The following is a 15,633-nucleotide window of genomic DNA, read 5'->3' as shown; positions in this document are numbered from 1 at the left end:
TAATCAAACACAGTAGGTTGCCACCTTTCAGTATTTTACCCTATCGAGACCTTGAAATATCTAAGTTACTTCCATAGTGCTCTAGTCTAATAAGTATATGTCCATAAAAAGAAGAATAGGAAGGGGGGAAGAATCATACATCTTTCCTGTAGGATAAAAAAAGAGAGTTGAGCTAGAATATGAGTTTTGATTAAATAAAAAGCCAGAGAGAAAATATTCATGTAAAAGTTTTATGTAATTAAACTAACCCACTTGAGTGGAGAGGTGTACGGTGTACCTTTGTTCATCCTGCGTAGACCTTTCATGGGACAAGAGGAGATTAGCAGGAGTCATAGGTTTCACTTTGTTTGTACAAAATAGGTGAACATGTTTTCAATAGTTGATAAACATCTGTAATAGATTTTGGTTGCTAACAGGCATCAACGGTACAGAACACTTCAAAAGTCCTCTCGTATCAATCTAACCCTTCTTCATCTCCACTGCTATCACCAAACATGGCTGCCATTTTCATGGCCAGATTGGCTGCCATTTCCCTCCTTTGAAAATCTGGCATCAATCTTAAGCTATCACGCACATTTCCAATCTCAGCCATTAAGTGCTCCAAATCCTCAAAATTGTATGTTGTGCCCTTATCAGCCTCGGATACTCTGTCAGCTTCATCTTTTCCTGGTATTTCTTCCTTTTCAATCACTCCCGGCAGCTGAGATTCCAATGTTGAAGGCCCCACCTCTCCTTCAGAACCATTCTCTTTCCGTTTGCTTGATTCTGCTGTCCCTGTTGTTGTAACAGGACCATCTGCAGATATCCAGCCTCCATCTGCATCATCCCAGGGCTCTGCTGAACCAGCAGATAGGATTTCATATTCAAGTTCGTATTCGGATTCTTCATCTGACACATCTGGATAGTAACCATAAAAGCATTCACGATTTAATACGAAAAGCATTAAAGGTTAATAGAAAAAAGAAGTAATCAAAGCCATTAGCAGAGATAAAACCTTGCTCTTGAGGCAATGAAGGTTCATTTATTTTATCACCAGACTTAAGTACCATTCCAGGCCACATATAAGCTGACAGTGCCCCTTGGAGTCGCTCAACACCCTGTGAATCTCCATCGACAGATAAACCTGCCATGGATATTCTTCCCATTAACCATTCTACACTAGAATGAGCTCTCAGAAATGTAAACCAATGAATGAGTCTAGTACTCTTGTCTGAAGAGTACTAGACTCATTCAGATTACAAATGATTCCAAAATAGGGGAAAGTCGGAAAGATATACAAATTTCAGAAGCTTGTATAGTTATATAAATGGGGAAAAAAGATTGAAAACTTGGCATTCAGCACTATCACTCATGAATATGAGCATGAAAATTGAGGGAAATGAATAATAGGCAATAATGCACAAATACTATAAAGCTTACACTTGTCGAAGTCAACATTTGATGCACAGGCTTCAACGTATTCGATGTTGAGATCAATGCACCATTCCAAGCATGCTTTCTTAATCTCCCATGAGGATTCGTCATCACCTAATAGACTACTCCCTTCTGTCTCATCAATACCAGCGTCTAATATTTCTGTGTAAGAACTACCTGAAGATTCTGCACATTTCAGCAGACGACGTCTATACTCAACATGAGCTGAATGACCAGGAAGAAGATCCACTTTGTTGCCAATGCATAACAAAATATCAAACTTCTGGATATCAGTGTGAGACACCCAATCTTTAAGTCGAAGAAAAGACGATAACTGCAGATTATGGCAAATGAAAAGTCATAGGATCAAAATCTTGCAACAGTAGAGATAATAATCTCACAGTTCATTCATAATAGAAATGTTTTCGAACTGAAAACAGAACTTTTATAGCAGAGAAGGTAAAGGGTGAGGCTGACATCACTTATATCGAAAACCATCACTAATGCAGCCAGCTGATCAGATATTGGGAGGGCTTCAACTGAAAACTTCTCATGAAGATTGGTCATCCAAAGAGAAACATCAGCTGTGTAGTACTTTGTGTTGATTGTCCACCTGTAAATAACCCAAAGTCATATTGTAAATCATACTGAAGCATGTAACCATATAGATTGAAAACCTATTATCAAATTACCCATAGGCAAGTAAGCCGGATGATGTATCAGGGGTGTCGTCCAAATCTATTGAAAGTAGTCCTACATATTGACAAGATGGAAATGGCTATCAAGAGATCAATTTCAAGTGAAAGATGTCACCCTAATTTGTTAGAATCCTATTTTGGTTAAACTTGCAACAGATAAAGCAGCAACAAGAAGTAAAAAGAACCAAACTTCCAAATGCTGAAAACACATCAAATTTATATAATTCAAGAAAATCAAGAATCTCCAACAAATTATTATCTGCTGCAAATTTGCGATTTAGCCAAGAGAGATGCTAATTAAGAGATACACACAAATAGAAAGAATGCATTTACAAGGTATTTGATAAAAACATTGAAATACACTCTTCATGCCCAACTTGTAACCACCAGCAACAAGCCCAAAAAAGCTACACTTAACAATTAGCAAAAAACATTGGTTAAAAATTCACACTTTATTTGAGGAAATGTCATTCAACACATCAAATTTAATGAACATTACCTGGTGAATTCTCTCTGGATAGTGATGCAGATTCCAAACATACTTTTATAGGGGAAAGTATTGCCAATGGTATGGTTTTAGCGGTATCCTAGTTCAAAACCCAGTTCAATCTATGTGATCCAAGATACATTGGTCATCTTTTATATGGACAAATTCTAGAGCTGAACTCTCCTACAAGAAGCTCAACTTGCAAGAGCTTTAGAAGAAAGTTGAACGGATCAAAGGATTCCCGCTCTACCTCAAATTTCCAACACTGCATACCTAAATGTCCTGCAAAAACGTATTTGCTGACCTATCCAATGCTCCCAACGCCCGTCGTCACCGAGGTATGCATTTCTCCATCCAAAAGCTTTGCTCAGGTGTTCATGTCTACTTTATGCTAAATATACTTGCCTATATGGTGTGTACACGTTCTATAATTCGCTGTTATTGTTGTTTACGTGATAAATTATACACTAAAAACCATTGTTCCATCACGTCAATCACTGATTTCCTCATTCGTATATCTAGAGAGGAGGAGGGAGACTTACGAGAGAGGAGTGTACGTTTGCCAACGTTGGGAGCTCCGACGATGAGCACTCCAGGCCGTTTCTCCAGCGATTCATTATCCGCCGGCATCGCTGCTGCTTGCTGATCCATTTCTTCTATCACTGAAAAAGTGAAAATCAACTCACTGAGGGCCGGTGCTATCGTTTTATAGGCCTGAGGCAAGTAAACAAAAAGAGGCCCTATACTATGTAAGTTAACATAAATTTTTATAATTAAATATTAAATTCAATATATGAGTACAAAAATACTAATTAAATATAAAATTTAATTTTTATAATTAAATATTAAATTCCTCATGATCATTTTCGTCAAATTGTTTTTTCCTAATAATATGGCATTTACTTGGAAATGTAGCATCTATGTTTATCTCACATGCAATACTTTTGACAATATTTATACTAGAAATCTAGAATTCCACCTTTTGTCACACGAAAAAGCCATAATTTTGGGGAGGTTAGTGGTTGAGTAATTGCAAAGACAACTACAGGCTGCACCTCTCTAATTCCAAGATGATCATATATCCATTCATTTCTTACAAAGATGCACATGTTATCAGATATTCATATTTACCAAATGAATTTCTATAAATTAAAAGTCAAACACCCCAAACCCCATGCTGTAATCCCTCATGGGATTGCATAATATAATCTTGAAATTTGACTGTGATCAAAAGAACCTTCTAACCCATTACCCAGGGACGGAGCCATAATTTCCTTTTGAGTGGGGGGCAAAGAAACGAAGTTGAAATGAATTCAAAAATGTTCAAATACAAAATATCAAATACGAATAAGATTGTTCAAATACAAAATACATTATAAATTACACTACAATGTTTCAGATCAACACACGGAGTACTGAAATCCAAAAAGAAAAAAATGTATATTTCAGAAACATTATTTGTGAAGTTATGACTGGCAGCAAAAATAGCACTTTTGTTTCCTTTTATTGTCCATGCTTTCCTTTTGTTGTCAATGACAAAAGCTATATATTTTTTACACAATCAATTACCAAACAAGGCAAAACTACTAATAAAGCACTTTGAAAAGTTAATTAAATCAATTGAAATGACAAGTAAAGCACTTCTAAATCTGCAAAAAATCCTCAAAATCTGCAAAAACAAAATTAAGGCAAAATTCGGATGACAAAATTTCCATAAATTAATGAGACAAGAATTAGGGAACTCTTATTCAGTTATTCGGCTCTTTGTTTGCATTAATTTTGACAAAGAAACCAAACGATGGAGACAAGAATCCATAATGGTTGGTAATTTATTCTATTAGTTGTTTTAGATCATCAACAGATGTAACAGATGACATATCCAAGGGATTAGGAACTGAAGAAGACTATACCGTGGATCGGTGGACTCGTGGAGGCAGTGGAGCTGACAGCTACTGCCTTCTATGTTGTTCTTCTTGCGATTTGCGAGTGTCGAGTGCCGGTGGGACTGTCAAGTGGAGCTGATGGAGACTATACCGGGGTGCCGAGCTGCTGCCTGCTACCGTGGACTCTTGGGGGCTTGGGGGCGGTGGCGACTTGCAATTTGCTACTGGTTTAGGACTCTTCTACTGGTTTAGGAAGAAATGAATTTATTTTAAAAAAAAAAAAAAAAAAAAAACAAATTATATATATAAACAGTCTGTCTAATTTTTACGGCAGCTCCGTCTCTGTCTCTGTTCTAACCCCTTCTGATTGTTAATACTTAATAGTCTTCAGATACAAAATATTCCTCTAATTTCACAATCTTTTCACTCAGATTCTTTATTTATTTATTCGTCAAGACATATAATATCAATAACCCTCCCCACATAATTAAACCAAAAAGAAAGAAATAAAGAATCAGAGGAAATCCAATAGTGTAAATAATAATAAAATCAATTGAAAACTCACATTGAAGACAGTAAAAGCAACCCCCAATGCAAGAAAGTCAGCACCCTTGTGAGCTGAGAAATTGCAGAGAGAATGAAATTCTGCCACTCAACAACTCCATCCACCACCCCGACGGTCAGTTCCCGGTCGCCAACAAATTCGACAATATAACTATACAAGCATTGAAAAAACTTGTGAATTTGTGATTGCAGATTACCACAGTTTATATAGAACCCTAAATCCCTAATTTTGCTAATTTGCGTATGCTCACATTTAATACCTCAATTTTTAGCCGTTGAGGACCAATGTGCAGCGCAAACGGCTACTCTTGAGAATCCAAACCTACTCTTGAGAATCCAAACCTTCGCTATGGCTGGGCGGTGTGGGCGAGACAGTCAGGAAGCTGCGTCGTTGAGTTAGCACTTCCGGGCTCCGGCTACGACTTTGAAGAACAGAGAAAATGGAATTTTTTTATTATATATATAAATAAATATATATCTCATGGGCCTCTCTTTGAAATGGGCTTAGCAATTTAATCTTCACAGGCCTGATCTTAATTTATAACAGGGGAATAAGGGCCTGATCTTAATTTATATCTCATGGGCCTGATCTTCAAATTGACAATTGAATGTATCTTGAAAATACAATTACGTCACTGAATGAAAAAAAAAAATGTAATTAGGTCACTGAACACTCTAAAAATGTGTAATTAGACCATTGAACACTCTAAATGTATGCAATTTCACCGAATAACAGGTTACCATCAATTTTAGCGGATTACTTGCGATAAATTATTGTGTCGACCATGGTCCACTCAGTGTTGTATGGACCATAACAAAAAGTACATTTTTAATATACTAGATGTACATTATTTTTGTATTGAATGTACATTATACAATATAATGTACACTCAGTACACAAATAATGTAATCCCTTGAATACAATGTACATTATTTTTGTACTGAATATACATTATTTTACAATATACAAAATATGGTTCACACAACTTGTGTGGATCATGGTTCACACAACTTGTGTGGACCATGGTCCACAAAATAATGATTGGTTACCTGCTTTATGTGGCAGTCGAGTTGGCATTTTAAATAATTTTTAATAAATTTTAATAATAAATTTAAAAAATAGAAAAAAAACAACAGAAAAAAAAAAAAAAAAAAAAACAACAACAACAACGACGGTGGCCGCTGGCCACCTCCTCTCCCTTCTTTGTCTCTGCCGGAGACGAAGGAAGAGGGGGGGGGGGAGGGGGGGTGGCCGGCGGCTGCCACATAAAAAAAATATTAAAAATGCAAACTCAGCTGCCATGTAAGCAGGTAACCTGCTATTATGTGAAATTGCATAGATTTGGAGTGTTCAATGGCCTAATTGCACTTTTTTCCGTTCAATGACCTAATTGTATTTACATGTTACGTTCAATGGTTAATTTGAACCTTATTCCTAAAAGGGGGCCATTATATATATACACACATGGGCCCACTCATTGACTCTGGGAAAGGGTTCATCCGGCCCTTGGGCCTCTCAGCGTTATAACGGAGTGACACTACAGTGTGTCTAGATCGACATTGTCTCACGTATTATTTTTATATTATCAAATGGAACTGTAATTATATCAAAATGATACTGTAGTTGTGGTGAAATGAAACTACAGTATATATAAAATGAAACTGAAAAACATTTCACATATTTGAGTGTATATTGTACAATGAAATTGTAATTACATTGAAATGATCATGTAGTTGTGTTTTAATGAAACTATAGTGTATATAAAATATAATTAAATAACATTTTCACATATTTGTGTGTATAAATATTGAATGAAACTGTAGTTATATCGAAATGAAACTATAATTGTGTTAAAATGAAACTGCAGTGTATACAAAATGAAACTGAATAACAAAATTATTTTTTACAAAGATTATGTTTCTTTTAATTAATCAAAACGATGTCGTTTTGGTGCGCGCTATATAATCGATTATGCACTGCGGTGCACGATATAATTTGCGTGGGCCTCTCACTCTGCCGTCTTTGCTAAGTTGAGTGCATAAACTGAATCGAACAAAAGCTCTCAACCAATCTGATCTTCATTTGATAGGATGCCGCACAAATTACTCCGGTCACTGCCGATAGAACTTTGTGGGCCTGAATAAATCTTCATTTGCTATCATGCATAAATGTTCAATACCTCAATGTCTACGAAGTAGTTGGTTGGTGTCATAACAACAGCAATTATACTGTGGATCGCGATGCATCATGGTCTAAAACGACAGATACTATACTGTGTTTAAACTGACACTCTTTTACGCATTATTTTTATTATATTATCAAATGAGACTGTAATTGAATTGAAATGAAACTGTAGTTGTGTTGAAATGAAACTGCAGTGTATACAAAATTAAACTGAATAACAATTTCATATATTTGAGTGTATATTGTCCAACGAAACTGTAATTATATCAAAATGATACTATAGTTATTATGAAATGAAACTGTAATACATATTTGATGTCTGAACCACAATGCATTATAGTCCGCGATCCAGTGTATTTGCCATAACAATGACCCGGAGAGTTATCAAGTCAACTCCGAATTAAACGTCCACATTAGGACTTATTTATCATAAATTAATCAATTCCTGTTTAGCTAGGACCACCCCAATTTGTAAATGGAAAATGCGACTTAGTAATATTGTAAATATGTAGTCTCATCACCTTTGGGATGGCCAAGTGGATAAACCATGATTCTCGTATATTAATGTAAGATTATAAATTAATTTTTACAATTTACCTCACATGTGTTGTTTGCGAGCTATTTCACATGAGCAATGTTTACTCAATGCACAACATTAATTGCTAGCCAGAAATTATGAAAAAAAAATGTAGTGACTTTTTGTAATTACGACAGTACATTTCAAACCACGAATAGTGCAATCGCAGATAACTGACATGACATTCACGATATATAATAGTATACTCGTGTGTGTGCATTATTAGTTATTCGTAAATGTATTATAAAGCGTTTTCAAATGTACAATTATAATTACAAAAATGTCACTATATACTTTTTCCATTTTTCCTCAAGTTTTAGCCTTTGATTATCTTAGATGGACAAAGGAAATTAATTATCACATTCTCACTAACTATTAATTCTCATTTGATCACGATTATATATATATACTAGTTTTTTTTTATGCGCGATGCGCAAAAAATAAGTGCCCAATATTAATACATTATATTAAAATTTTAAAATTTATTTAGATTTTAGATATTTAAATTATTCTAAATAATAATAATAATAATGTAAATCATTTTTATAAATTTGATACTTATATTTTATGTAATAATTAACATATAACTCAAATATACAATGTTTATATATTATTATTGATTAAGTAGATAAGAAAATATATGGTGGATGCATGTGCATGGTAACAATAGTGGAAAAGATAACAGAAGTTATAATGGTAGGGGTATGTTTGTCCAAAATATTTTGATGCACAACCTTTATAGCATAATGTACAAAAAAAACTTAACGGAAAAAACGGACATAAATCAGGGGTATAACTTTCATTCACACTTATTATGTTTTTAGATATATATATATATATATATATATATATATATATATATATATATATATATATATATATATATAGAAATAGTCAGTCACATTTTATAATTAATGATTCTTCAATATGTTAGGAAAAAAATAATGACACTAGTATAAAATAGGTGATTCGCGACCTTCTTTTTTATAAAAAGAATCACGAGTTCAATTTTTTTAAAAAACATGAGTATCTGCAACCCTTTCTAATAGGAAGGTTTACTTGATTTATGCGTGTCATCCTTGCTTAGGGACCATGCTAATGTTCTCTGTATCGTTCTAATTTGATCGAATGTTCCCGAAGGGACAAGTAAAAAGGCTTACGGATATCTCTTATTATATTATTTTTTTTTAAAAAAAAATAAAATTTAATAGCAGCTGTGCAGATAGGTGATGACTCATGAGATTCAAATCCGATCATCCATCCATCCATCTTACAAGCAAACATTAAACAATTCAACCATTAATTCAACCATCAACTAACCTGATACTTGGATTAAAATTAAAATAAAATACAAGAAACATCACTTTAAAGTACCTTGTTACGTGGTTCTTGAACTGCATTTATTGTCTATATCTAAGTTCATTTTAATATTGATCTAAATTTATTTCACAATTTTAAATTTTTTCTTATGACGAAAGAAATTTGCATTCATACCCTAGTATATATTATGTACGAGATAAACACATTTCTACGTAATAGCTTGCAAACTGCACAAGAGATGTAAAACGCACTATAGAAAGACCATGTGCGACAGATTCGACCAATAGAGTGCTAATAAGAATTGAGAATCATGCTCCACTAGAGTCACCATATTATTCTTTTTAGAAAAATTTATAAATAATTCTTAATGTTGGACAATAATTCTTTTCGTTTAACTAATATCAATTCTTTATATATTCTCAATTTCTTACCGTACGTGAAAATTTTTATTTAATCACGCGCATTATTACGACCCATATGTCAACCGTACCAGGCCTACCGTATTGATATATTAAACTATGCAGCTTCATATTCAATATGATATATAAAACTTTAAAATGTACAAATATTTTGATATCAAACGCAGTCTACATTACTCAATAAAATTACATAATTTTTTTTTTGCCTGACGTACCATAAACTTTCTCGACCAATCAACTAGAATCACACGCCAAAACTCTCATAACTCAAACCCTAGACCTCTAGTGAGATATATATATATATATATATATATATATATATATATATATATATATATATATATAGTTAATTTCATTTTTTGTCATAGATTTATATGTGACCGTCCACTTTTAGTCCTATATTATAAAATCCTCATTTGGTTATAGTATAATTGTCATGATCATTTTTAGTCATTCGCCAACAAAATCATTAAAATGTACTTGTCGTTAAATACAAAGACATTTTGATCATTTTTATAAAAAGTAGACTGACCCGCTATATTTTTTATGTTTATTATTTTTTTTTTGTTGAAAAAAATTCATAATTGAAAACAGAAATGCCCTTATATACTTAACGATATTTAAATGTTTTTTGTGGATAAAGGACCAAAAATGATCATGCTACAATAATACTATGACCAAAACGTGAATGTTCGGATAAAAAAAAAAAAAGAGACTTAAAGTGGACTGTCACCTATAAATCTAGAACAAAAAATGAAATTAACTATATATATATATATATATATATATATATATATATATATATATATATATATATATATATATTGTAAAGGATAACGAGGAAAACTTGCAGCCACTATAAACCCCGCTCTTGTATAATAGTCCGCAAATCAGACATACGAGCTGAGGTAAACCAATAGGTGGAATGGTAGTAAGAATCATAGTCGTGATCTTTTAATACGAACAAAAGAATTATGTTCCAGTCGCTTCTTCATCACTTTTAGGACATCTCAACCACCTTTTGACACTGCTCATTCACGCTATGGATATATAAGCAAATAGTCCTGAACGTTTGTATCACGGAGAAAGATGCATTTCTAGTGAAGAAATTAAGCATCATTTGGTATTTTTGTATGCACCATTTTCAATATTTAATTTAATTTTCCACCTTCCATTGTTTTTTTATTCTCCATTCAATAACTATGAAATTGATATATGGTATACCACTTGTAATAAATTAAACATTAAATCCCAAAATTCAAAATTGTACTGCATATATGCATGCATGCATACATCAAGTGTATGTTCAAGCCAGACGTACAATAGACAGCTACATATTTTCTTCTTTGGCTGGCTTTCACCATTTTAATTAGGTTTAAGCTAAGAAAAATGTGTAAATGGACTTTAAGATTGCGTTTAATTCGCATTATGTGATTACAAATCTTAATGTCCGTTCGAAAACTTAGAAAATGCTATATGAAAAAAAAAATTAATTCACTATTTTATCCTAGATTTATGGGTAACAATCCATTTGTAGTCTTTTTTTTTTCAAAAATAATTCATTGGTCCTAGTATTATTGTGACATGACCATTTTAGTTCTCTATCAACAAAATAGTTTAAATAGCGTTAAATACAAGGACATTTCGATCTTCAATTATTATTATTTTTTTAAAAAAAGTTAAACATAAAAAATATAGCGGATCAACGCACTTAGTATTAACAATTGAAAAGTGAAAGCGATGATGGAAAAAAAATTACGTTGATAACAATTGAAAAGTGAAAAAGTGATTATGTGAATGATTTTTTTTTTTTTTTTTTGGCTAAGTCAGTCATTACGATATAATTCAAGAACAAAAAAAGATATTATTTTCTTAATAAATAAGGAAAAAAGAGTTATTTTTATCTCACTAATAAATATATATGAGATATAAACTAAGGAACCTAGTGGATGAAATATGACTTTTATACCTGAAAATCATGAGTTTAATTTTTATTAACATTTTCATGATCAAGCTTCTTGCAAAAGATAATGTTCCTAATACAATTTGTCTTTGAATAGTGGTTGTAGATTTTTTCTTCACTTTAATAAATTAGAGAGTATTAATTAGGTTGTTATTAGCTAGTGGATTCATGTAGCTACCTAGTTATAACAATAATGATGGCGACTTGCTATTTTTATGCCACTACTTCACGTGTTACAATACCCTATAATAAATGTTACTAATTGACTTTCATATGTACAACCATAGTATGGGATATGATCAATCAACATACATTGAAATATTTTGCATTGAAAATAAAGAAAAAATACTATTTAGACTCCTAAAGGTTGAATATTGGTATTAATAAGATATATTGTAAAAAGTAAATTTGTTAATAATATTTGGATCTTAGTACAATTACAATTACAATTTCTTAAAATGTAAGACCGGCTTTAGGAACTCTAGAAAAGTTGAGAAGTGTACTCATAAATTAAGAAATCAAAGTTATTTATTTATTTATTTATTTATTGGTATCTCTACATGACAAACTCTAAAAGTCCAGTTTACTCTGTAGGTGGTGAATAAGTCAATAAAACAAAAATATATATATAAATAAAGGGATTTAATTTTTGGAAAAATGAATCCAACCAAAACTTGGTATGAAACCAAAGGATCTGAAATAAATAAAAATGAAAAGAGGATTTTTTAAAATATGGGATTATAAATCCAAATGAGGGTGCTATGAGCATTTTAGCATTAGTCTCTCATGATAAAATGGATCTCAACTTAATAATTAAGCACTCAAACTAATAAATAAGCACGGCGAACACTTCCATATTTTAGCGGAAGTGTAGGCTAATTTTTGTAGGAAAAGATTTTCAGAGAGTAAGAGAGAAAACCAACAGTATTTTTGAATGTTCAAAATCCAACAGCAAATAATCTTCCCAACACCAAGTATGTATAGGAGAAGGAGGATTTAATAACATTAAACAATAGCATTACCACTGGTTTTAAAAAAAACTATCACGTAACCTTCAACAATTAATTTAGAAATTAATTCTATATATTAAAATTAGAATTAATTCAAAATTAATTCTGTAGTATCAAAATTAATATTTCATAATAGTGTTTTGAATAGTAGTTTGAGCAGTACCCACAAAGAGTCGTCAGAAGGTTACGTACGAGCAGTCTACTGCTCGTCCAGTCTGAAGAGTCCACTTGACTTCCAGTCCAAAGAGTATACTTGACTCTTTAGTCCGATAGGTCCACTTTACTCTTTGGTCCGAGAAGTCCATTTTACTCTCAGATAGTGGCAACAGTGGGAAATGTATATATGAAATATTGGCATAACTCAATAAATTTTTGAACGATATTCATGCCCGTAGGTGCCGAATCAAGCCTTTTTAGACTCATTTTGAGATTTCAGTTGCAGCTCCGGTCCCTACACGCGAGATAGAACCTCTATACTATATAATTCAAGCTCCTTCTAAAGGGTCTTGTATATATAGTAGTGCAAATATACTTTCCAAACCAATGTGCGACAGTGACAAGTGCTTCTTTCAAGCCTTTCCACCTATTTTTTCCAACTCAAATGAGTTTACATCCGTTTTGAGCATATAATATATTGATTTCTTCGTCTAACTATGAAGACTGCGAATCCAGTTTTACCCTACCCAAATTGGAAGTGGATCCCACATATACTTGTACCACAAAATACCCACTTAAATGCTATTTTTATGCAAAAAAATTCCAACATACCATTAGGGTCATGACTCCCCCAACGTCCGCTTGGAGGAGATAACCCAGGTCTTTCGGTGCTTCTTCAAGCACTATCATCCCCCAATCTCCAGATTGTCCAAGGTTGGCTAACCAGTCAGACATTTGTTCCCCTCCCTCAGCATGTGGGAGAATCTCACGGAGCCAAACTCCTTAACTAGGCATTTACAATCAATAACTAGGACCCCGTCCTCAACCTCATTGTCACCTTCCTCTGTTAGGAACTTAATGGCCACTTCAAAATCCATTTCAATAACCAAACACCAAACCTTCTGTCCTTAGCTTCGCTAGTTAGAACACCTCTCTAAGCCCCCAAAATTCTGCCATAAAAATAGTAGTAACCCCGATTTTGGTAGAGAACGTAACCGAACCACCCAGCTACCCTTGTGGTCCCTCACAATTCTACCTGCACTTGCCGTGCCAGAGCTTGTTGATAGGTTTGACACTGCGGTAGATTTTTGATGGCTTAGGTCGGTCACGATACACAATGGTGTGATATTTGGTGCAGTGGTAACAAAAGTGACTTGCTTAGCTTGTCGACTAAGAATGGCTTGCGTGATCGGTTTCCCGCCCTCGAAAATCAGGATGTGTCCAAATCTACGTAATCCTCATATTATGTTATCAATAGACTCACCATGTAACCCCATCACTTATTTGAAATTATAAAATTTTCACTCCATGGGGTTAGGTTTGTAGATGCTTGCCTATCCGGCCTTACTGACCATTGACTAGATATTACTATAGGGACCAACATTTTGACCAAAATTTTATTCACCATGTAATTAAACTCCTTTTATTCATTGGTTAGCATGAATTGACCAACTCTTCCTTTCAAAAAAAAAAAAAAAAAAAAAATTAACCAACTCTACCTTATGTAAAAAACAAATTACGTAGTATTTATTAATCGAATCATATATTGTCATTCAGATGATGAAAAAATAGATAATTTTTTTAATTCATGTACCATTATCAAAATTTAAATTACTTAGAATAACATTTTCACATAGCATTTTTTTTTTAAATAAAAAAATAAATTGGGCGGCAGCAAATATAAATTGTTATCTTTATTAAGTTTTGGACGTCGATTCCATATTGATCTGATTGGGGTGGGAAGAAATTAAATTTTCATCTTTATGACGATGTCGGACGTGGCATCTGAATTAATCAAAGTATATTATTATTATTATTATTATTATTATTATTATTATTATTATTATTATTATTATTATTATTATTATTATTATTATTATATATTATATATTCCAGATTCACGCCAGTTGCCGCGCAATGGAGATGGCTTTTCAAATTGCTTCTTCGAATCATACTGCCACGTTTGGTGTTGTTCTCTGCTCAGTCGACGGTGGCTTTAATGCTGCTATTAATGGCCAGTTGCCGTACTGCCCCAACGCCTTCATGGCGGAGTCCCTAACTTGCAAGGAGACTCTCTCGTGGTTCAAAAATCGTGACATTGCTTTGGTGACTCTTCACCGCTTCTTGAGTACCTCTATGGTCAGACGCAGGTCGCATGTTGGGATCGTCATTAATGATTGCTTGGAATTAATGTCTTCGTTTACTGTTTGCTATTTTAGTTTAATTTCTAGACATTTAAATTTAGTTGCTTATACTTTATGCCTAAGAGTAGGAGAAATAGGGGATAATTCACTATTTTTAAGGTCAAAGTGTCATGGTGGCAAAGAGAGAATCAAGAGAGAGAAGGGGTGGGGAGCATCTGCAAAGGTTGGGATATTACTCTGCCCAAGAAAAATAATTAATGATAGAGAAAAGAGAACCAATAGAGAAATGACATGCTTATTATATATATATATATATATATATATATATATATATATATATATATATATATATATATATATATAATCAGTTTTGATTTTTTTTCCCTCCCCTCCCTGCTCTAAAGCCTTGCATCAGATATAAATTTGGTTTGAATTTCAAACGTAAAAATCTTATATATTTTAGATTTGAAAGTAAAATTTATATTTATTCTATTTAAATTAAACATATCCAACAATATTATAAATATAAGGTATAAAAATCACTTGAATTAAACTTGTGTTGCTGCTATGCAACGTGGGAACCTCCGGGGAGAAACTGGCTCAAATGCAACGTGGGAACCTCCGGGGAGAAACTGGCTCAAATGCAACGTGGATGCGGCGATCCATACTGAAGTCCTAGGCTACGGTGCAGTTGTGCGAGACTACAATGGTCGTTTTGTAGCTGCTAAGTGTGGACGAATGGTTTGCGAAAGGGACCTTCTCATGGCAGAGGCTAGTGTCGTGCTGGAGTCACTACGCTGGTTGAGGTCCCTCG

General features: G+C 33.3%; 1 protein-coding gene across 3 annotated transcripts; it reads right to left on the bottom strand.

Moving 5' to 3' along the window:
* Positions 1 to 124: 124 nt before the first annotated feature.
* On the bottom strand, positions 125 to 5,482 carry LOC109177887. Of its 3 annotated transcripts, none has more exons than XM_019327368.1 (9): positions 5,306 to 5,482; positions 5,047 to 5,216; positions 4,509 to 4,724; positions 3,141 to 3,312; positions 2,106 to 2,166; positions 1,891 to 2,026; positions 1,420 to 1,747; positions 995 to 1,123; positions 125 to 897 (listed from the first exon to the last, which is right to left on the bottom strand). In XM_019327368.1, the coding sequence occupies exons 4-9, from the start codon at positions 3,247 to 3,249 to the stop codon at positions 455 to 457; spliced, it is 1,206 nt and encodes a 401-aa protein (XP_019182913.1). In that variant the 5' UTR covers positions 3,250 to 3,312; positions 4,509 to 4,724; positions 5,047 to 5,216; positions 5,306 to 5,482; the 3' UTR covers positions 125 to 454. The 3 variants fall into 3 exon arrangements, with proteins under 3 accessions (XP_019182913.1, XP_019182912.1, XP_019182914.1); XM_019327367.1 differs by having other exon boundaries at positions 3,141 to 3,260; positions 5,047 to 5,196; XM_019327369.1 differs by lacking the exon at positions 4,509 to 4,724 and having other exon boundaries at positions 3,141 to 3,260; positions 5,047 to 5,196.
* Between the last annotated feature and the right edge of the window lie 10,151 nt (positions 5,483 to 15,633).

This window comes from Ipomoea nil, unplaced genomic scaffold, assembly GCF_001879475.1.
Source record: "Ipomoea nil cultivar Tokyo-kokei standard unplaced genomic scaffold, Asagao_1.1 scaffold0805, whole genome shotgun sequence".
NCBI classification, from domain to species: domain Eukaryota; kingdom Viridiplantae; phylum Streptophyta; class Magnoliopsida; order Solanales; family Convolvulaceae; genus Ipomoea; species Ipomoea nil.
The sequence above is the reverse complement of the archived record's forward strand: the minus strand, read 5'-3'. Positions and strand labels throughout refer to the sequence as shown.

Coding starts and splice junctions, on each gene's coding strand:
- LOC109177887 (XM_019327368.1), bottom strand. CDS start 3,249: ATGGATCAGCAAGCAGCAGCGATGCCGGCGGATAATGAATCGCTGGAG. Junction 1,748..1,890: donor TGGTTTTCGATATAAGTGAT/GTCAGCCTCACC, acceptor CATAATCTGCAG/TTATCGTCTTTTCTTCGACT. Junction 898..994: donor TTCATTGCCTCAAGAGCAAG/GTTTTATCTCTG, acceptor GTTACTATCCAG/ATGTGTCAGATGAAGAATCC.